Source organism: Lutra lutra, chromosome 16, assembly GCF_902655055.1.
Source record: "Lutra lutra chromosome 16, mLutLut1.2, whole genome shotgun sequence".
NCBI classification, from domain to species: domain Eukaryota; kingdom Metazoa; phylum Chordata; class Mammalia; order Carnivora; family Mustelidae; genus Lutra; species Lutra lutra.
In genome coordinates, this window is record NC_062293.1 from 3,683,534 (window position 1) to 3,705,835 (window position 22,302).

Genomic DNA, 22,302 nt, shown 5'->3' on the forward strand with positions numbered 1-22,302 from the left:
TGCCATCTGCTGATGTGGCCTAGAGGCTCACCGGGCATCACCTAGACTTCTGTAGGTGGGCGATGGCGCCCTTGGTGCCCCTGACAGCTCAGGCTTCCTGGGCTGGTCATGGCCACGCCCCGACCTGGAGCTTTGAGATCTCTGCAAAGAGCTCATGCTAGTCCCGGCAGCCGGTCTTCCTGTGCCTCGGGCATGAGCACCGCGGGGTGCAGCTGGGTGGAGGTCTCAGAAGGCTTGGGGCTGGCCGAGGGCTCTCTGGGCTACGCCACCCTTCCTGGTGCCTCCCTCTGGTCACAGATACACTGTCTGGTGGCGGGGCGGGGGGGGGGGGCGCAACCTGGCCACTTCTGGGTTGAGCTGGCACTGCCATCCGTGTCGCCTGCCTGTGACAGGTTGCCTGGAAGGGTTGCCCAGGTTCCTACAGGACTAGCGCTCTGTGCATCTGTCCCTCACTCAGGCAGTCGCACATGCTGCTGTCGAGGGACTCGGGGTGTGCGCTGAACACGGGCAACTGTTGACTTGAAGACTATCCCCAGTGACGGGGGTGGGCCGCATCCAAGCAGTTGCAAGGCCTTAAGAGCAAAACCTAGGTTTTCTGAAGAAGTTCTGCCTGAGGCTGCCTGGCCCACCCTGCCACCGCGTGACCCAGCTCTCCCTGTGTCCGTCTGCCCCCCCGTCCTGCTGTTTTTGATACCCGTGTGGCTGGGGTCCTCTGGTTAGAGCGTCTCTCCGGGTTCCTTCCACAGTGAAGCCCCTGGGGGAGTGGGCCTGCATCTGACCCGTTAGCCTCGGGTCTTGGGCGTGTTCTGTGACCTTGCCCAGCTGTGACCTTGCCCAGCCCAGCTCGTCACCTCCTGCGGCTACTGGAGCGCAAGACACAGGTCCTCTAGAGAGCTTAGTTAGCACCATCCTTGGCCCAGTTTTGCTTTAAAATAAAAAGCGGGCACCTAGATGGCTCAGTCGGTTGAGTGTCTGACTCAATTTTCGCTCAGGTTACATCTCAGGGTCATGAGATTGAGCCCCTCATTGAGCTCCACACTTGGCAAGTGCTGCTCCTCTCCCTCCCTCTTCACCTCCCCGTTGCACACACTCTGAAATAAATCTGGAAAAAAAAAAAAAAAAGCTGTAATTGCCAACTGAACTTTTAGGAATTGCTATTCCAGTGGACACGAGGCCCATAGCTGTTTCGGGCAGATGATGAGATCCGTCCACACCGCTGCTTCTCGGCCTTGGCTGCTCACTGGACCCAGCCAGGGGCGCACCCCCAGGGCTGCAGCTTGCACTGGTTTGGAAGGTGTCCTGGCACTGGGATTTAAAAAAATCTCCAGGGACGCCTGGGTGGCTCAGTCCTTGGGGGGCTGCCTTTGGCTCGGGTCATGGTATCAAGGTCCTGGGATCGAGCCCCGCTTCGGGCCCCCTGCTCAGAGGGAGGCCCGCTTTCCCTTTCCCACTCCCCCGGCTTGTGTTCCTGCTTTCGCTGTCTCTGTCAAATAAGTAAAATCTTAGAAAAAGTCCAGATCATTCTAACACACAGCTGGGTTGAGGACTACTGCTCCGTGCTACAGGCAGCATCTGATCGGGGTCTACTAAGCCCACTTAGGGGCTTCTGGAAATGTGCTTCTGTCTTTCACAGCCGAGGCCCAGTCTCACACTGAGGTGCGGTGCATGGGGCTGGCAGATTAAGGACAACTCCACCGGGACTTGGGTGTAGGTTTTCCCTGGTCCATCCTGGATGTGCCGTCCCTGGGAAGAATCTTCTTGAAATGCCCGTCTCTGTTTTCATTCCTGTCAGCAAGCACGTGCTCAGTGCTCAGCTCTCGTCTTTGTCACTAGAACCAGTGTTTGGCCTCCTTGCCGTTCAGACCCCACTCTCTCTGAAGTCCTGCTACGACCCACCGCACCCTTTTGGTCTCTGCCACTCCCCCACGGTGTCATCAGGACAATTTCATAAGAAGTGCGGCTCCGCGCCTGTTTTCTTGATTCTAGACACGGAGCCTTCTTCGCTACCAGGGGTACCGGGACCCCTGCTCCCCAGCCCAGTCTCACGAGCAGTCACTCCAGATCTCAGTTTACCTTGTGTCAGCCACCCATCCCCTGCTTCCCCCAGGCTGTCAAAATCCAATCCGGCCTCCTGGGCCTGGGGCTGCGCCGCCTCCTGGGCCTGGGGCCGCGCCGCCTCCTGCAGGAAGCCTGGTGCAGCTGTTGGATGTTCCGAGGCCGTGACCTGGGAGAGCAGGGCCTCTCCCAGTAACTCTGGACACGCCGGGCCCTGCTCGGCAGAATGCTCACTGTGCTCTGCCTGCTCTGACTCCCGTCCCTCTTCATTTCTCCTCACCGGCGCCCCTTTAGTACTGTCCTTCGTGACTTTCCGAAGAGGTCGGGCAGAGCCGAGAGCTCACCCCTTGTCCCAGGCACTCATTCTGCTGGTCTCTGAGCAGGGGTCAGAGGACACGTTGGCTTGCCTCCCAGAGACCGTCTTTATAACCCCGGTGATCAGAAGCACCGAAGCTTGCCCAAGTGACTTAAGGTCCTGGTGCTGGAGTGGGCCGGCTCTCCAGCTGCCCCTGGAGATGCCACAGGGACAGAGCCACAGCCTCCTGCGGCGCCCTGAGGTCCGTCCGCTCTGCCTGTGCACAATGCTTTGCGAACGTCACCTTTCACAGGTTGAGGCTACTTCACAAGAATATATGAATAAAATGTCCAGGAAACACAAAAGACCTTCATTACTCTCTTTGGTCCAAATATTTCCAAGGCCCAAACCGGGTCGGCCCACGGGCCCCGGCTATATCTCCGATGCGGTGCAGCGGCGGCGGCGGCGAGCTCACCCTCTCTGCTGCGGCCTCTGGGTGATCAGCAGTAAGGCTTCAGTGCGAACTGCAAAGCCGCAAAACACACGGTAAAATTACAAGCCAAATAACAGAAATTCAGAGCTCATTTAATTACCTAAGGGAAACTCTCTAAGGATATCATGAACAGAGGCAGGGAATTTGTTACGGACGGCACAACAGCGCTCTCCCCAGCACATACAAAGCGCAGATCGATGCTCTCTGTCTGTGAAAAATAAAAAAACACATTTATTTGAACAGCCAAGAAAAAAATTGCAATTTATTAAGATTCAACAAAGCGTTGTACTTCGGAAAGCAACTTTCGGTGCATGTTCTTCAACGATCACATTCTATGAGGAAAAAACATTAAAAGCCACAAACTTGTTTTTTAATCTCAGAGTTACAGACATCTTTTAATTCAAAAGAAAAAGGTAAAAAAAAAAAAAATCAACAAAACCCAAAAACAAACAAACAGAGTCTTTACTTCCATCCCCAATTTAAAATTCTCAGTTTTTCTACAGCTCGATGCGAAGCGGCAGCAGGAGAGCCGTCGGGTGCCCGCACGCGCACACGCACGCACGCACGCACACACGCACGCACGCACGCACACACGCACGCACACACGCACGCACGCATGCACATATATTTGATATACACACGTGAGGGTATGTACATCGAATATATAGAACGCATGTAATGGCAATGAGATGCTAGTACTCTGAGGAAGGTTGGTTTCGCTAACACGACTCAGCTTGAGAAAACAAGTCTTGAACCCAGTTTGTGCATAGTTCATGATCCTCTATAAAACCAGCTTTTGTTGATCTGCAATTTTGCAGGACCTTCTTTTTTTGTTTTTTTTTGTGGGTTTTTTGTTTTTTTTTTTGTTTTGTTTTTTGTTCTTTTGTTTTGTTTTGATAAAACCATTAAAAAGCTAATTAAAAAAAATGTAATGCACAAGTTTCCTGATCAAGCAGGCAGGGAGCACAATGTTCATATATTTTTAAACATACTTGAGGGTATGTTACTCCATTGTCTGTCTTTCTTGCAAAACAATCAAAACATTGATCATTTTTAAAACATAAAGCAATTTTTAATATATAAAGCACTCTTCAAACATCTATTTCTTTTGAGTCCGTTATTTGGTAAATATGTAACTGCTACACATTAGAGATTAGGTATTTTTCTTCTTTGTGTTTTTTTTTCCTTTTTTCTTTTTTTTTCTTTATTTTTTTTTTGTTTGTTTTTTAATAACATCTTCAGTGCTAGGAGTTGGGTTACAAAATACATGAAATGGTGTGGAGCTGCCCCTCGGGAACCCTGGCTTTCCTGAGAGCGCGTCCGCATGTGCAAGACAGTGACCACAACGTCTCGTCACCTCGACGAAGGGGGACAATCGACAGTCCACAACGATGGCCGGAGGGAAGCGACGACACTGTTCAATCCCAGAGCTCTGAAGTAGCGTATCTGCATTCTGAAAATAGGTTTCTTTACCACGGAAGTCTCTTTTTTTTCTTTTTTTTTTCTTTTTTTTTTAAATTCCTTTTTAAAATTTTTTTATTTTAAAGTCTGAAGGAGAAAAAAAGGTCTGTAAACAGGTGGGAGCCCTAAGCATGGGCTCCTCCGAAAGCGGTCACCACCCACGTCCAAGTGCTTGTCTCCGTTCCTCCCGCGGAGCCGTCCGGTCTCCGCGAGATCTATGGCCACAGTTCTGCAACAGCCGTCTTCTCTCTCACTTTCTAGTCCACATGGAAACACGGTGCAATACTCTGGTGACTCTCTTGCATCAGTCCACAATAAAAAGCTGCTAAAGGTAGGTATACAGATTATTTCTCCAGAGATATACACTGTAATTTTTAAACGCAATAACAGAGTCCTTGAGTAAACATTTACACGTGAATTGTCACCGGCCCTGTCCTATGAATTCTCTTTCATGTATAGGATTAGCAAAAGGAAGGGCAGGGACACTCAGTGCAAAGTTAGAAGCTAATAATAGTAACAAACGTTTGACCAATGCGCCAAAAAAAAAGCATATACTGATCAAAGGGAAAACCCACAGTTAAATCCCTCACACACGGAACACACAAACACAGAAAGTGTGCCCACGCGCGCACACACACACACGCACACACGCTTCTATTTCCACACACACGCACACGCACATAGGCTGTGAACTCAGAAATGTTTCCTAGAGCCTGTTTCTGCGCACTGACGTCAGCCTGGAAGTGTAGAATTCGACGCGGCAAGTGTTCACATTTCCTTATTGGCCTGCTGGATTCAAGTATTTGCATGTTTGATATGTCTTTTTTTTTTTTTTTTAACTTTTAAAAAATATTTTTTGGGATAAAAAAAATGGCATGAAAAAGTAATGAAACAAGGGTAATGTGCATAGGCGGACCCATGGGAGCAGAGAGCAGGCCGCAGGCCGCCGCCTCCGCGCAGCTCGCCGGTCTGGGCCACCAGGCCCGCCGCGTGGAGCCCGTGCTCTGCGCCCAGTGATGGACACCAGCTCCCCCTGATTACGGGGTCCGCCTCTGGTAATGTGCATAATCGTCACAGGCTCGTTTTAAATAGGCTTTCTCGTCTCCCTCCCTCCCGCCCCCCTTGATAAAATAACCCTTTCCAGCCCACAATCTGAAAAGTGCCCTTCATGATAGAACTATTCTAAGCAGCTTTTATACTTAAAAAAATCAAAACAACAACACACCATACAAACGTAAGACAACACAAAATAAAAAGCTATGGAGGAACATCCTGTCGTCAGCATGTGACACCGACCGAGCGCAGCCCGCACTGTCTCGTGAACAGTTCGCAAGGACTGCGGCCAGGGCTCGTCTTCAGTACTGGACAGAGGTACTCAAAGGGCTGCCAGGCTGCTCAGGTCACGCGGGGTCCTCAGCGCCGCCCGGACTGGAAAGGGTCAGCTTCTTCTTCCTAGTGCTGATGATTGTGGCGCCCGTGGGGTCCTCTCGGTCCTAGATGGACTCCCCACTGAGAAGGTCGCCGGGAAGCAGAGTGTTCAGCGGGGTGGGGCTTCCAATGACCCGGCCGTCGTCACTGCTGGGCGGGCCCCACAGGCTGCTCGAGTACTGGGGGACCCCGCCCCATAGCAGGTCACTGCTTCCTTTGCCGGCCAGACACGGGGCACTCCAGTGGCCAGCGTCACCGCGCACCAGGCCGTGGGAGCTGCCCGAGGCGCCCAGCCGCGTCTGGCCGGTCCCCGTGCTGGATTGCCAGCTGGAGGTCGGTGGCAGCGCTTGGCCTTGGGCCAAGAAACGGTTCACCTCTTCTTCGCCGGCAAACTCGGCCAAGATGGTAGTGTTTCCCAGAACACACCTAAAAGAGCAGGATGGCAACAAAATTAAGAGCTGGTTTTTTGGGAGATAAAAAATTTGACAGCGCTTCAGCTAGACTAAGAAAAAGCCAGAAGACTCCAATAAACACCATCACAACTGGAGGAGGAGACAGGACTGCCTGACACCACAGAAGTACGGAGGGTCCTGAGAACTCCAGGAAGGGTTCTGCGCTGACACCCTGGACAACCTAGAGGAAATGGACAAATCCCTAGAAACAGATGACCATGACCTACCAAGACTGAAATCATGGAGACACAGAAAATCTGACCAGACCAGTAACGAGTAAGGAGACCGCATCAGTGACCACAAACCTCCCAGCAAGGAAAAGCCCATGACCACGTGATCTCACTGGTGAATTCTACCAAACATTTACATGAGAATTAACACCAATTCTTCTCAAACTCTTCAAAATGCGGGAGAGGAGGAAACACTCCTGAACTCTTTTATGAGGCCCGTGATATCCTGCTACCAAAGCTAGATCAGGACACAAGACAACTACAGCCCGACATCCCTGATGAACACCGTGGAAACATTCTCAACAAAGTATTAAGCAAACCGAATTCAACCGCACATAAAAAGGACTACACATCCACAGTTAAGTGGGATTTATTCCTAAGATGCAAGGATGGTTCAACACACGCAGATCACAAAGTGTGACACAGCACACGGATGGAGGAAAGATCCAAGTCCTCCTGTCTCAGTAGATGCCGCGACAGCGCTTGACAAAACACTCGACTTTTCATGCTAAAGAGCCTCCACGAACGGGACAGAAGGAGCGCGGCGCCAGGTCAGCGAGGCTGTCCGTACGCGACACGCACACGGCTAACATCACACTCGATGGCGAGAGGTTGAAAGCGTTTTCTCTAAGGTGAGGAACAAGGCAAGCGCGCCTGCGCTTGCCATCTCTACTCCACAGCCCCCCAGAAGTCCTTAGCCACAGCGATCAGGCAAGACAAAGAAATAAAAGGCATCCAAATCGGAAAGGAAGAACTGAAACGGTCACTATTTGCAGAGGACGTGATCTTCTACAGAGAAAACCCCAAAGACCTAACAAAAAACACGGCTGGAAGTGATCAGTGAGTTCAGTAAAGTTTGCAGGATATGCAACAAACATACGAAAAACAGCTGCATTTCTATGTACTAACAATGAAATATCTGAAGAAAAAAAAACCTCATTCATGACAGCATTAAAAAACAACCAAAAACCGCCCCTTAGGGATAAATTTGACCAGGGAAGTGAAAACTTTATACAATGAAAACTAAAAGACTAGAGGTGCCTGGGTGGCTCAGGGGGTTGAGCTTCTGCCTTTGGCTCAGGTCATGATCTCAGGGTCCTGGGATCAAGCCATTGGGGCTCTCTGCTCAGTGGGTAGCCTGCTTCCCCCTCTCTCTTTGCCTGCTGCTCTGCCTACTTGTGATCCCTCTCTCTGTCAAATAAATAAATAAAATCTTAAAAAACAAACAAACAAAAAACTAAAAGACCTAATTGAAAGAGACTGAAGAAGATAAAATGAGAGGCCATCCAGGCAACTCAAAGCCATCTCTGGGTTCCACGTAACATCTATAAAAATCCCAGTGGCGTTCTTCACAGACATTCGTAAGGAGCCACAAGACTCCAAAGAGCCCCAGCGATTCTGAGAAAGAACAAAGCTGGAGGTATCACACTCGCTCATTTCAAACTATACTCCAAAGCCTTAGGAGTCAAAACAGTATGGTTCTGGCAAAAAACCCCAGGGGACACAGACCAGGGGAACAGAACAGAGAGCCCAGAAACAGAGCCCCATGTAGACAACTGATTTGTACTTGACAAGGGCACCAGAGCACTCAATGGGGAAAGGACAGTCTCTCCAACAAGTCTGCTGGAAAAGCTGGAGAAGCACGTGGGGAATAGTGACCGGTGGACGTCTGTCTCCCATCACCCACAAAAGTTAACGAGAAATGGATTAAAGACATAAACATAACATCTGGAACCATAAAACTCCTGGAAGAAAATAGGGAAAGAGCTCCTTGACACTGGTCTTGGCAATGGTTTTTTGATATGACACTGAAAGCACATAGCCGCCTGTCTGGCTCAGTTGGAAGTGCGTGCGACTCTGGATCTCACGGTTGTGAGCTGGAATCCTGCGTTGTGCACAGAGATTACTTAAGTAAATGAAACTTAAAAAAAAAAAAAAAAGCACAAGCAATAAAAGAAAAAAATAAGTAGATCTACATCAAACTAGAAATCTCCTGCACAGTAAAGGAATCTGTCCATATAATGAAAAGACAACCTATGGAATGGAGAAAAATATTCACGAAGTGTTTACTTGATAAGGGGTTAATTTTCAAAATATATAGACAGTCATGTAACTCAGTGACGACAACAACAAAAGCCCCAAAATCCAACTAAAAGATGAGCAGAGGAACTAAACAGACATTTTTCCGAAGAACACATACAGATGGCCAAGAGGTGTGTGAAAAGACGCTCGGTGTCACTGGGCGTCACTGGGCGTCAGGGAAATGCAAATCAAAACCCAATGAGACCTCGCCACCCCTGTTAGAACGGCTCGACTCCCAAAGACAAATTGTAACAAGTGTTGGGGAGGGTGTGGAGAAGAGAACCCTTGCTCACCGCTGAGGGGAATGGAAAGTAGTTCAGCCACTCTGGAGGTTCCCCAGAAAATTAAAACAGAACCACCGTGGGACCCAGCTATCACACGGCTCCAAGGCTGTCACTGAGTCCACCCCCTGACACAGCTTAGCAAGGGCGTCCTGTGAACAGCGCCGGGGCTGGCGGGGGGGGACTGGAAGGTGGGTCACATGCCTGGTGGAGACAGCAGCTTCCTTGTGGCACCGTACTTTATGTGCACGCTCTTAGGACACCTGTCCCTACTGGGGCGCAGGGCCACGGCAACTCCACAGCAGAAGAAACACGTTTCACAAGACACCTGCTACGGTTTGAATCCTGGCCCCCCAATTACCCACATGGAAGCTCTAGCCCCTGGCACCTCAGCTGTGCCTATACTTGGAGACGGGTCTGCAAGAGGTCATGGAAGTAAAATGAGACCATCAATGAACACTAATCCACGATGACCTGTGTCCTTCTGAGAAGGGAAGTTGGGACACACGCATCCTCGGAACTGAGAGGCGACCATGTGAGGACCCAGGGAGAGGGCAGCCTCCTGCAGGCCAAGGACAGGAGCCCTGGAAGGAACCGACCCCACCAACACTTCGGTGCCTCCAGAACTGAGAGGTGATGAGTGTCTGTGCCTGTAGTGCTTTCTCATGGCAGCCCCGGACGCTCCCAGGGAGCCCGAACCCAGCGCCACCGTGGGGACAGCCGACAGCGACCAGGACACGCACATGTGCAGGGACTTCTGGGCCTTGGCGGCTTCCTCCTTGGAGCTGTAGCGGACCACGGCGTTGCCTTGAGTCAGGTTCAGGTGGAAGGTGACGAGAGGCCCGTGCTGCAAACACAGCGTCCGCAGGGTGGAGCCGTCGATCTGATTAAGGAAGCAAAGGGGGCGTAAGGAGCTTCCCGTGACTTCTTCCACGACATTCTTCAAAGAAAATGTATATGGCCAGGGAGTACTAACCCCTGGGCAAAGGTCTGTCTCTAAAAGGGCTCAGCATAAATGACTTCATGATTTTAACCTTTTACACCTTGTCATTTACTATGAACTTTTAAATCCTGGGTGTTTCAGTTATATCCCGTGAATTCCGTCAATCAGAAGAAAGAAAAGACCCCATTTTGGTTGTGGCCTCCCACCCACCCAGCTGGGGCCCATCACACAGAGCCCACAGTTCGTGGCAGCCCTGCGGCCCCTGATCCCAGGAAAGGGGAGCACAGGACAAATGACTCTTCAGTAGGTAAAATTAAAGGCAAGCAACTCTGTTTAAAAGCCTCAAAAGAGTAAAAAGCAAACAGTTCCCCCAAAACATGGAGGCTGTCTGCCCGCACTGCCCCTGCTGTCTTTGGGCCCGAGTGAGGGTCCCCGGCGCAGAGGTCGGCATGCATCAGGGGTGGCAGGAACACTCTGGGGACCGTGCTGGCTGCTCGGTGACCTGTACCCGTACCTGGGGCGTGAGGTTGCGGAGAACGAGCCAGCTGCTTGTCCGTCCTGAGGTGTCGGTGCTCCAGGCGGAACCTGCACGAGCCAAGGACAGCCCTGTCAGTGCGGCCTCCAGAGGCTTCCTGCCCCCACGTGTGGCGGCACACGGCACACGGCACACGCCACCACTGCACGCTCGAAGCCTTTCTCAACCTTTGAAAACCCACATTCTCTTTTTGGTTTGATGAACCCAGCTCCCCAACTCCTGCAGGCGCCCTGGGGGCCGGATGACGGACGGAGGGTGGCAGACGCGCCTGTCCCCGCTCCCGAGAATCCACAGTCTAAGGCACTCCGGCTAACACAGCAGACCCCCGGGGCCGCCAGGATGGGCGCGGAGCGGATTTCGAGCGCCGTGCTGCTGGTTCCATCTCGGCTTTCCCGGCTCCGCGGCAGCAGCTCGGCAGGGGGCCCCGGGGGCGGCTGGGAGAACTGCGGAGCCAGGATGTGGGCCCGATTCGTACGCGGGGCTTGGTTTGGGTTCTGGCCTGAAAAGCCCTTTGCTCCAGGGAAATGTTGTGGAGAAGCACGTATCAAAGGCCGAAGCACCTTCTGTAAGGGCCCAGTATGGCCCCTGGAAGGGTGCTGTGGCGGCCGGGCCCGCCTGCCTCTGGGTGGACCTGCCGGACCCTGGGGCCCCGGGCGGAAGCTGGAAACCACGGCGGCCAGGTGCTCCGCCCACACGCTGCCCCGAGAATCTGGGGCCCCTCCTAGGCTCTCCAGGTTCTAGGGGCGGGGGATCAGTCCTTCCCAAGGAGCCAGAGGACAAGATGACGGGCACACTCACGCCCTGAAGGGCCGGCAGAGCAGGCCCGGAGGCCCCGCGTGCCCCGCCCTGGCCCGCCCGCACACCGAGCGCCCGGACTCGTACCCGAGGAGTAAGAGCTGGTCCAGCCAAGGGGACTGGCTCCCCAGGTGGAGGAAGGCTTGGGATTGGCTAACCCTGGAGGCGGCCTTGTGGGGGCAGCAGTGCTTCTGGGCACCTTCCACAGCTCGTGAGACAGAGAGGCTTGTGTGTGGGAGGCAGGGCCGGAGGACCACGTCGATTTGATGTCTGACAGTTTACCTAGAAAGGCAGGGAGACAGAGCACAGGGGTTCTGGAGATCGGAAGACGCCACTGCAGTGTGTGGAGAAGCTTGCAAGGCGCTCTCCGGCACCAGCAGACCGTGGGGATGGACAGGGAATGCCGAGGAAAGCGCCCCCATGCGAGAACACGGGGGTGTGTGCACTCTTGAATTCCTGCCTAAAGACTGACCACCGGCCTGTGCCCAGTGCCCTGAGGAGGCCTCGCCGGGAGGCTGATGCTGAATTCGCGGACTGTGCCAGAATTAAGTTTGCCACCAAGGAAACAGCATTTTTGCAGTTCGAGGTTAAAATGAACCACTGACATCTTCTATCGGGATAAGCTCATAATGGAACACGTTAATCGAGGACAAAAGCCTAATGTGTAGATCCTTTACACCATTCCTTTAGCGACTAGTCCCTTTTCAAGGCAATGCCCCCTGACACCCCACAGCTTTGAGACGAGCCTGCCGGGCCGCACGGTGGAAACAAACGTGCACGGCCCAGCAGCTGGGGGATGAGTGTTTGGCATCTTAGTACCTCCACGGGGTGCAGAGTGTCTGAAGGCTCTTTGGGAGGAAAAAACCCAACTGGTAATGACTCCGAACGCCAGCTTCTCTTGACGCAGGCCTCAGCTGGGAGGTGCGCACACCTGGACGTCTGCCAGGCCCGCCTCCCCTGCCCAGCATGACCAGACAGGAAGTGCTGGCAACAGAGTGGCCACTGTCACGGTGGTCCTAGCATAGCACTGCAGCGACCAGGCCAACACAGACCCTGGTGGAGCTCCCCTCCACCCCTAGCCACCAGGGCTTCAAACAAACGCACACCAATCTTAGCAAAGGTGTCAGTGGTTGGAAAAGCAAAAATGCTATAAAAACAGCTGGAGATACAGAGAAATGATTAGGCTCTGCCCCTTCTCTTCAGCTACATGATCACAGAAGTATTAAAGGTCTACATACGTCCTCTGTAAACATCAGGAAGAATAAACAGAAGGAATGACATAATCCAGAAACTCTTTGTTTTCAGTAAGATGCTAAACTACATGTTGAGTCACTACATTCGTACCTGAGACCGTGTGTTAACACACTGGGGTCAAAATAAAATGATAAACTGACTGCGAAGAGGGAAGGAAAAGGGTGCCGTACCATATCAGAATGGCTTTCTTCCCTAGGTACTGGCGTTAGGGGGATTCCTACGGCATCCTTACACTGATTCAAAAAGGTCTGAATGACAAGATCTGAAGGAATACAGAAATATATTTGAAGAAGTTTGTAAACAACATTCCTTCTTTAAGACTTCTGTCTACTTACAAACCTGACACACGTCTTGTTAGCGTCTGGGCCTGCATCTCTTTATATCCTTGTCTTAAAATTTTTTGGTTCAGATTCCCCTGAAGTTTTTATGACAAACACTTCTCAATTCTCCTCTAAGCCTAAACAAAAGGTCTTACTTCAAAATCTTCTAAAAGCCTAGGGTAACACAGGAGGTAACAGGCAGGAAGCGGCCACAATTTCTGGGACCTACTCATCTCCCTCATCGACTTCCCAGTGGGGGCCGCCCGCACGCGCTGCACCCCTGTGCCCCCTCATGCTGTAGCCACGGGGGAGGGGACGAGAGGGGAGCAGGTCCGTGGAAGCAGATGTGCCCTGGCCTACAGCCACGTGCCCTTCACGACCACCCCGCAGAGGCCATGTCCCCATTCCTGCTGCATATGGCAGGGGGCAGGGGTGCCCAGGCCCCCTCTCCATCTCACCACACGGCCCCCCAGCTCCGGGGTGAGTGCGCAGACGGCAGGAGAAGCCAGTGCGTACCTGCAATGCTGGGCGCGGGCGCGATGCTGCTGAAAGAGCGACCGTAGCCGGAGGCACTGAGCGGCCAGGCACTCGAGGAAGGCAGCGCGGCACTCTGAGATGATGGTGGGGAGGACCCTGCGGAAGCACACACAGCGCTGAGAGAGGCGGGTGGCGGCCGCTGGGGCAGCCCTGAGCCCCGCAGTGTGACCGTGCCACCACCGAGAGGGAGGCTGCTCCTCTCTCTCTCAAGGGGCTGGTTGTGGCCAGGGAGTTGACCATATAGGTGTGAGATGGTCAGGGCCACGGCCAGGGCAGACAGACCCTTGGATCCCAGGGCCCAGGAGGCAGTGGCAGCCTCTCGGGGGCCGGGTCTCCAGGCACGGGAGAAGAGGGTTGGTGGCAGAATGCCAAGAATGCCGCCCAGAACGTGAACTGATTGCGCTGACTCCCTCCCACATAGGCTAAAACTCACAGTACAGGGCACTCCCCATCTTTTCACACCTCAAACAATATCCACAAAATCAAAAAACCAAGAAACTCTAAGCTTTTTGTTATATATTTTACCGTAGAAAGACCAGCACTTCATTCTGACTCAGAATGTCTCAGGTGTCCACTAGGTCCTGTCTGAGCCTCTCCCTGGTGACACAGGCATGAGGCAGAGCCTCGTGTGGGGAACTGGAGGACTGTTCCCCCAACCACAGTCCCCTCCTGTGAAAACACTTCCTAGTGCCCCGGGAGGGAGGCTGTTGGAGGGGGGTGGCCGCCCCTGTGCAGCTCCCCTGCTGTCCGGCGGCTCCATGTCACCCTCCCCCAGGCTTCTCCGAGAGCAGGAAGGTGGGGAACAAGAAGGGTGAAGCAGTGCTGACAGTTTGGGTTAGAGCAGAACAGAATCTGAGCTCCTCTGATTCAGAAAGTTATTCCACCAGTGTGTGGAAGCTGGTGGGGTGGGGACATGAGCACGTGACAGTGTGCTTGTCACATTTACTTCTACAAACAGAATCTCACAAGACATGGAAGCCAGATGCAGGGGCCCACCTGGGCTGGTGCACTGACCAGCGCCAGGGGTATACGCTTCATAGAGATGACCAGGCACGGGGCACCTCTCAGACTTGTGCAGTGTGCAACCTGCACAGCTGTCTACAGCTGCCTTACTGTGATCGACCTCTTTAGAATGAGGGCACGAAAACTCACGAACATTAAAACTGACTTGTAATCTGCAGGTTAATATCAAATCAGAACTTAATGACAATGGCAGTAAATGAAAAACAAAAATGCAAATTAGAAAGCAACACCTAGTATAGTTGATACTCAACAGAAGAAAATAGAGAATTACATATGAAAACATGTAAAATAAGTCAGTATCAAGAGGTTAATAGCTCTTCTCCCTGTTTTCCGTCTAGGGCATGTTTTTAAAATTTTCATTCTCTCTGGACTTTAGGTCAAGCTGTTTAGTCAAAACTACAATAGCTGGGAGGGGAGGTGCCCAGTGGGTTCAGTCGGTGAAACATGTGACTCTTGATCTTGGGGTTGTGGGTTCAAGCCCCATGCTGGCTGCAGAGAGAACTTAAAAATTAAAAAAACAAACAAGCCAACAAAAAAACTGGGGCGCTTGGCTGGCTCAGTCCGGAGAGCACGTGACTCTTGATCTCTGGGTCATGAGCTCAAGCCCCATGTTGGGTGTGGGGCCTACTTCAAAAAACAAAAACAAAAACAAAAAATAACCAAAACCAAACTATAAAAAAGTATGATGGCATTTACGGCTCGGTCCCTGAGCAAGGTCAGCCACAGGGGCTGCCTGGAAGCCGATGGTGTGTGGGGAGCAGCACACAGCTCTCTGGAGAAAGGTGGGGGCAAGGTCCGGCCTCTGCAGCTTGGCTGTGCTGGCGCTGGGGCAGTGGCATGATCACGTGCCCAGGGCTACATAAAGAGAAGTTCTGTATGTTCTCCTTCTCCCAAACACAAACCACGAGAGCACCGGAGCAGAGGAGCAAGGGCTCCCCAGGGCTTGCAGGAGGGGCCTGGCAGAGCTGTCCGAGACCGGCCCCTGACAGCCCCTGCAGTCCCATGACGTCACATGAAGCTTCAAGGTGCCCAGGTTGGATGGCTGCCTGCCTCTCTACCCTGGAGCCGGAGACCCCGCTTTCTCATCTGATCCCGACACCAGGACCTCTGTCACTTCTAGATGCCCTTCTGCCTGTTCTGCCTCAGCCGCTCTGGATGGGAGGACAGCTGTTAGGTCCTGCCCGCAGAATTCACCTCCTTCTCCACGCCACCTCCGTCGCGTCACAGCACACTTGTGCAAACATGGAGGTCACCGCAATGCTCCAGAGGCCACTTGGGGGCCAAGGGACCACTGGAGGACCCACGGGGCACTGGCACGAAGCTCTGTGTGGCGCCGAGCAACTGGACACTTTCCGAGGTCTCTCAATACCCAGGTCAGGGCTGCCCCTTCACACCTGCCCGGAATCCTCAAAATCCACTGACGGACAGTCGTCCCCAGGACACAACCCTCCTGCCACACTCAGGGCGACAAGCACTGAGGGCCGAGTTGGACTTCTGGCTTGTGCCGGTCCAACTACCCGAGTGGCCTTACTGGGGACGAGCGTCCACGGCCACCCTGCTATTCTCTCCCACTCTCCAGACACCAGTGCTGCCACCGTTATCAGTGTCGCCCTCGTGGCATCACGCCTGAGAGCTGCCCAGACGCTTCCAACGGCCCAGCCAGCTGCTCCCTGCCACCCCTGGAAGCCTGAGTCGACACAGCGAGCACCCAGAACTAGCTCCCCGAGTTGCGCCCGGAACACAGCGCTGGGGGCGGATTTCAGTCTTTCTGTCAGACTTTGTGGAAGGAAACAGACTGAGGTGGAAGAGGAAGGGGTCAAATCGCCCGTAGCGTAAACAGATCTCAGGTGGGAGCTTTTTCTGAGCAGCTGCACGCGCAGTCTCGGGATCTTACAGCGCAGCGGTCAGAAACGATGTGGTACTAAGACAGGAAATCCATCTCCATTTCACCATCAGCACTACCCACAGCTGGTGAGAAGTGCTCACAGGTGTGCGTCACAGCGTCCCTGCCCCACAGCCCGCACGCCACCCCGGTGCCCCCGGATGTGCACGGGAGGCCCACCGTGCCGGGCTGCCGGCGGCCGCTCTCCTCACCTCCACTCTTGAGGAGGTAGCGGTTGACGTCCTGGATGGTGGTATTGATAGTGGGCCCGGTGGGGACACTTCCAGGAGTGACATCGGGGTCGTTCTCGGGGTCTATATTCTGAAGTCCTTTCCATGGAACTCCAGGATGGAATTCTAGAAAATGCCGAACAAAATGGAAATCAAAACACAAGTACTGTAATATCTTCACATTCCTTCATGGTAATTTATGAAAATTCTTATGATCTGCTAGTTATAATGGGAGACCCATCCTAGACTTTCAGGAAATCATCGATCCTCTGGCACGAGAAGCAGGGATCACAGCTGCCACATCGACAGTGTTCAGACAGTGTGGAGTCTAGAACAGTCTGGCCAGATGCAACATAGCATCCATTCTCCTTCCACTCCTCTCACTGAACCAAGGGACTACAGGAAGGTGCCGGGAGCTAACCGCTTCCCAAATCTGCGTGACCAAAGGATTTCCAGTGGAAAAGCCATAGCTGCGGGGTTCCTGTTTCCAGGACTCCTAGCTCAGGTCCTGGCTTCTCCTGAGCGGAAGCGCTCTCTTCGGGCTTGGGGCAGTTCTGACCTGCGGCTGGGCAGACGTGTTACACGCTCTCACCTGGGGGCCAGTTGATGCTGGAGCCGTTGGAGATTTTATCACTGTCAGATTTGGCACGTGACCAGCTATGGGGAACAGCTACAGGAGGACTGGCTGGTGACTCACTGTTCGGGATTAAGTCGTACCGGCCATAGGAGTCGTCAATGGAGGACTTCGCTGGAGGCCCGATGCTTAGACCTCCAGGGATAGCACCTGTGGGGACAGCGGGAGACAAAGAGCTGAGTGAACAGGGGAGCCCCTGTGCCCTCACTTCTAAGCACCAGGCCCTGCCCCTTCCAGACGTTCACGAACTATCACACTTAATTTGTCCTACACTCGCTAAGGATAAGTGACTACTTTGGTGAGCCCCAACTTCATCTGTAAAGACTGAAATTCTTTTTATTCTTTATAGATTTTATTTTTAAGTGCTCTCTACCCCAACGTGGGGCTCAAACTCACAACTGTGAGACCCCGAGTCGCATGCTCCACTGACGGAGCCAGCCAGGCGCCCCAAGACCAAAACTCCTTCAGAACCATTTTAGTTTGTCAAGTGGGAAATCGTGGCAAAACACAAACCCATACCATTGAAAGCGGGCTTGTGCCTTTCTGGGGCCCAGCTTCTTAGTCTCTGTGCTTAGCGACGGACTCTGTAGTTGTGTGCGTCCTGCTCTCCCTCCCTCTGGAAGGACAAACTGGGCATGTGACCGCCGGGCCCTTATCTTCTTCTGGAGTGGACCGGCCCACCATGGGCGACCACGCTCTCCTGCCACGGAAAGTGCCCAGGTAGCCCGTGATGATTCTCTTGTAGAATTAACAGTTAGGAAAAAATTTATTTTTCCTTTTAGAATCAAGAGAGAATCATAAAGCTATGACATTTCCTCTGCTATTCGTGCTGTGAGGAAACAGGGAGCTAAAGACAGGCTTACTAGTGGGGTTGCTGCCTTCAGGTATCAGCACTTCTGCTTCTTCCTTTTTTCTACGCATTTGCTTTTCTATTGTGTTTTATCATTTTATTGAAAAAAATTTCTTCTCAGTAGACCAATTTTTTTGTGGAAGAATACACATATAAACTAAAAAATCTGCAGGCCACGACCAACATTCTTTGCTGCTCTGGGGCACGTTCAACTCCTTCAGGGTTTGTAGCAAAGATCCGGAGGCTGCGGTTTTGGGGGCTTTAACGTGGACTAGCTGGGATCTCACATGCTCTGGGGTGGAATGGAAGGGTCCATTCTACCGGAATTCTTCGACAAGAGCTGCAGTGTGTGTAGTAACCCAAGCATGTCTACAACCGGACCGTCGGCCCGTGCGGCAGGAGCGACCGGACCCCAGGCACCCCGGCTCGGACATACCATGCTTGCTGGGGTTCTGATCGAGGGGAGAAGCAGCACCGGGTAAGTTGTCCATCGGGTTGGGGTGTGTCCACTGAGGGAGGCGTGACTGGGACTGAGACGGGTCCTTTACCGACAAACCACCAGTCATGTCCATGCTGTTGACATTCATGTTTGGGTTCAGTCCAGCTAAAGATAAAAATGCTATTAGGATACGCCTGCTCTTCCTCAAAATTTTATTACATTCCAAAGCTCTCCTGGAGAATCAATCCAAGTCTTAACTCACAGCCACATACTGAACTCTAACTTTTAATGCTCATAGAAAGAAAAGCTTTTTGTCTTTTTAACAACACATATTTCCAGGGTATTACTCCCGAAGTAAGGTGAAATGGCAACGAATATTCTCTGGTTAAGACCAATGACACTCTTCATTTCGGTTGTCTCAGAGCAAAACACGGTCCTGCTGCTCCTCAGCACGCACAGAAGACAGGGCAAGTCCAGACAATTAGGAAAATCTTTTCTGATCTTAGGACACCTTAGGGAAACTCAGCAAATGAACACAACCCCTTCGGAGTTCTGGACAGTGTTCTGAGGCACCAGTACAGGCTGGTGGGGGATCATTCACTTCCACCTCTAGTGATCTTACTTTACAAAAGTCTTCCGGAGTTTATAAATCAAATATCAAACTCCTTTTAAGGACAGGACCTATTGGAGGGCGTGGCAGGGCTGCCGTCTGCCCCTTGCTGGAACGACAGCCCATCCTGGCTTTTCCTTCTTACAGCTAAAACCACGTGCGGCTGCATCTGGCCACACCATGCCAGGTTACTCAAGGGCGAGGAGGACGAGAAAGACTGACCAGTGGGGACACCAGTTACGAGCGGGACTGAACGCTCTGCTGGCGGAGAGTAACGGGCAGGCGTGCACCCCAGGATTCACAGACCATCATCATGGTACGTTGGTCAAAGTGCATCTCTATTCCTAAGCAAGGTACTGAACAGGTTTGTTCTTGACTTTAAATCTGTGTCTGCAAACTCCAATGCCTACATGGGCCAAGTGGCTGAGAAGTGGGCCCGGTGGGGATGTTGCTTGTCCCGCCTGAAGTGCCAGCGGCTGGTGCCAGCCTGTGACAGCCACATGGAAGGCAAACCTCACGAGCCATTTTATTTTATTTTTTTTATTTATTTATTAAATATATATTTTTAAGATTTTATTTATTTGCTTGACAGAGATCACAAGTAGGCAGAGAGGCAGGCAGAGAGAGAGGAGGGAAGCAGGCCTTCCATTGAGCAGGGAGCCCAACCCGGGGCTCGATCCTAGGACCCTGAGATCATGACCTGAGCCGAAGGTAGAGGCTTAACCCAATGAGCCACCCAGGTGCCCCACGGAGCCATTTTAAAAGAAGCCAGAAGTTACTGTCATTTGAAGATTTTTAAATGTTGGCAACACACACACACACACACACACACACACACACACACACACACACTTTGCAGCCGAAACACAACACCTGTGCAGGTGAGGCGGCCAGAGGCGGCCTGTGTGAGGCTGGCATGGACAGCAATCTTCGCTTCCATTTTGCACTGACCTAGTCGGGTGAGGGGACCACAAGGCCGGGTTCCAGCCTGGCCTTCAAAGTTTTGGGCCTGCACCCAGCTCCCCAGCATGCCCGCTCACCTGTGGACCCCCGCCACGAGTCGGCACGACCACCCGGGGCACGCCCTGTCCAGCCAGGCTCTGGTCACCGAGGCCCTGCTCATCTGAGATCCGAGTGCAGCCCCTAGTGCGGGTCTTTCCTTCGCCACTCAAGGTGAGCACGAGCTCTCCCCTCCCTGTAGCACTGCCTGCGAAGGCTATTTTTCATTATCCTACACCTGGTCTTCCCATGTGGATGACAGTTCCAGCAGTCAAGAGACAGCAATGCAAGGAGACGCTGCATGGGAAGGAAGGTGGGCAGGGCTACAACCACTGATGAAAAATGCCAAGAACCAAGCAGAGAGGCCATCTTACAGGCTACGTATCTTATACTGGATTAGCTACTTCTTGTTCTCCTACAATTTTTATTTGTTTGTCAGAGAGAAAGAGAGAGAAAGAGCACACAAGCAGGGGGCGCAGCAGAGGCAGAGGAGAAGCGGACCCCCGCTGAGCAGGGAGCCTTGATCCTAGGACGCTGGGATCAGGACCTGAGCTAAAGGCAGACACTTAACTGACTGAGCCACCAGGTGCGCCTGATTAGCTATTTCTTTTCTTTTCTTTCTTTTTTTTCTCTTGTATTTTATTTTTAGTAATCTCTACAGTCAGTGTGGGGCTTAAACTCACAACCCCGAGATCAGGAGTCATATGCTCTAGCGACTGAGCCAGCCAGGCGTCCTACTATATGTTTTCAGTAAGTTTGTAAGTTTAATGTGAGTATCATAAAATAATATCAAAATTATTTTTCATCTAATTTTGAAGAGCCACTGTACTAATTCTTTCATTTGTGCTAAGGAAAAAACCTTTAAGAATACAGATGATTGTACTCTACTCTCCAGAAACAGGCTGAGAGGCCAGATGCCTCTAGGAAGCTGCAGCGGAAGCACTGCGGGCGCCAGACAACGGAATCTGTCTCTGAAAGGGCCTGAAACAAGACGTGCTGCAGTCTGGGTCGCGTCTCCTGAAGGGCTGGCGGCACATGGCACTGTCCTGCGAACTTCTTGTGTTATCTTAATCTTTAAAGGACCCCAGGAGGTAAATATCCCCAGTTTAAATGGGGAACTGAGACAGAGTCAGTCGGGCAAGTCATGCAAGGAAGTGCTGAGCCGGCCCTGGTAGAGCTGGGACTCGGCGTGGCAGGCCACCTCCCCAGCCAGGCCTCGGCCACCAGACTGTCCTCCCATGTGCACATAAGGGCTGGGAGCATGGGGCCACGAGAAGGGGAGGGATGAGCACAGTTAGCACCCACCAGGTTCATATTAAGGACATACCACAGTGACCGCACGTCAAGGAGAACATGCTCGTACCATGAGGATTTACGGCTCTTTTAGGGCAGCAACAAGGAGAGGGACCCCATCAGCCAGTAGCACACTCACTGTCATGCATCTGACCTTTGTTCCTCTGGCTATGTCCTTCCTGGGTTACTAACTCCCTTTGTCCTGCAGCTTCACACTAACAGTCAGCTGGCAAACAAGCCCGAGAGCTGCCGCCAGGTTCTGGACCCCTACATCAAACTGTTTATAATCCGTTTACTGACATGTCCCTCCCTGGGACGTTTCCTTGATCCTGCCTGTGGTTATGGAACCTGTGCCCCTCCTGGCTGGTTTGCAGGACCTGGAGGGAAGCCCCGTGCCTTTTGCAGACCTGTGGGTTTCATGGGCTGAGCATGCGTCCTACGGGTCAGGGGTCAACGCATACGTGCTGACTTGGCGGATTACACAAACGTCTTCTACACTGCAGGGCTTGGACGGGCCACCACTGGTTTCCAAGAAGTACCTGATTCGTAGAAATCTAAACACCTTTACCAGTAAAACCATCACAAGCTCGTCCCTGCAGTTAGGTTGGGGGACAGTGGCCGCTGAAGAGGAGGAAACCGGGAACAGTACAAACTGAGGGAATTCCAGGGCTTTCGCTGGTGCTACTTTAAAAGACTTTAGACCAGAGGTATGTATGGCCAAAGCAGAACTTCGCTCTGCAGAAGATGGCCGGTGCTGCTCCCTCAGCAGGAAGCAGGGGACAGTGTGCGGGCCCGCCCCGCAGGGACTCACCAAGAGGGTAAGGAGCGAAGGTGCTGGGTGAAGCCTGCGGCTCTTTGGTCTGCAGGTCAGGCAGGCCGGGGGCCTGGGAGTGCGGGGGGAAGCTGTCCATGGCCGATTTGCCTGCAGAGGGGTGCAGAGGCAGGTGCGGCGGCGGCGGCGGCGGCGGTGGCTTCACGAGCAGGGCCTGGGCCAGCTGGCGCTGGTGCTGCTGGATCTGCTGCTGCAGGTTCGTGATTGTGCGCGCGACCTGGCAGCGGACACGCGAGTCGGAAAAGGCGCGAAAGCGGCCCCCGGTCTCTACTGGACCCGCCTGCTCCCAAACTAAGATGCCCCCGAGATGGCTAAAAGGGAGGCTCAGCGAGAGGAAAGTCAACAACGG

The 22,302-nt window shown here is 52.7% G+C and overlaps 1 protein-coding gene across 4 annotated transcripts in view; it reads right to left on the minus strand.

Moving 5' to 3' along the window:
* Positions 1-4,050: 4,050 nt before the first annotated feature.
* TNRC6C (trinucleotide repeat containing adaptor 6C) overlaps positions 4,051-22,302 on the minus strand; it is a 93,877-nt gene continuing 75,625 nt past the window's right edge. For all 4 annotated transcript variants that reach the window (XM_047706488.1, XM_047706487.1, XM_047706486.1 and 1 more), the window contains 9 exons: positions 21,933-22,170; positions 18,217-18,384; positions 16,889-17,080; positions 16,279-16,422; positions 13,141-13,257; positions 11,138-11,332; positions 10,235-10,305; positions 9,521-9,660; positions 4,051-6,158 (listed from right to left, as the gene is read on the minus strand). In XM_047706488.1, the coding sequence (XP_047562444.1) occupies positions 5,798-6,158; positions 9,521-9,660; positions 10,235-10,305; positions 11,138-11,332; positions 13,141-13,257; positions 16,279-16,422; positions 16,889-17,080; positions 18,217-18,384; positions 21,933-22,170 (1,626 nt within the window). In that variant the 3' untranslated portion in view covers positions 4,051-5,797. The remainder of the gene's footprint in view (positions 6,159-9,520; positions 9,661-10,234; positions 10,306-11,137; positions 11,333-13,140; positions 13,258-16,278; positions 16,423-16,888; positions 17,081-18,216; positions 18,385-21,932; positions 22,171-22,302) is intronic.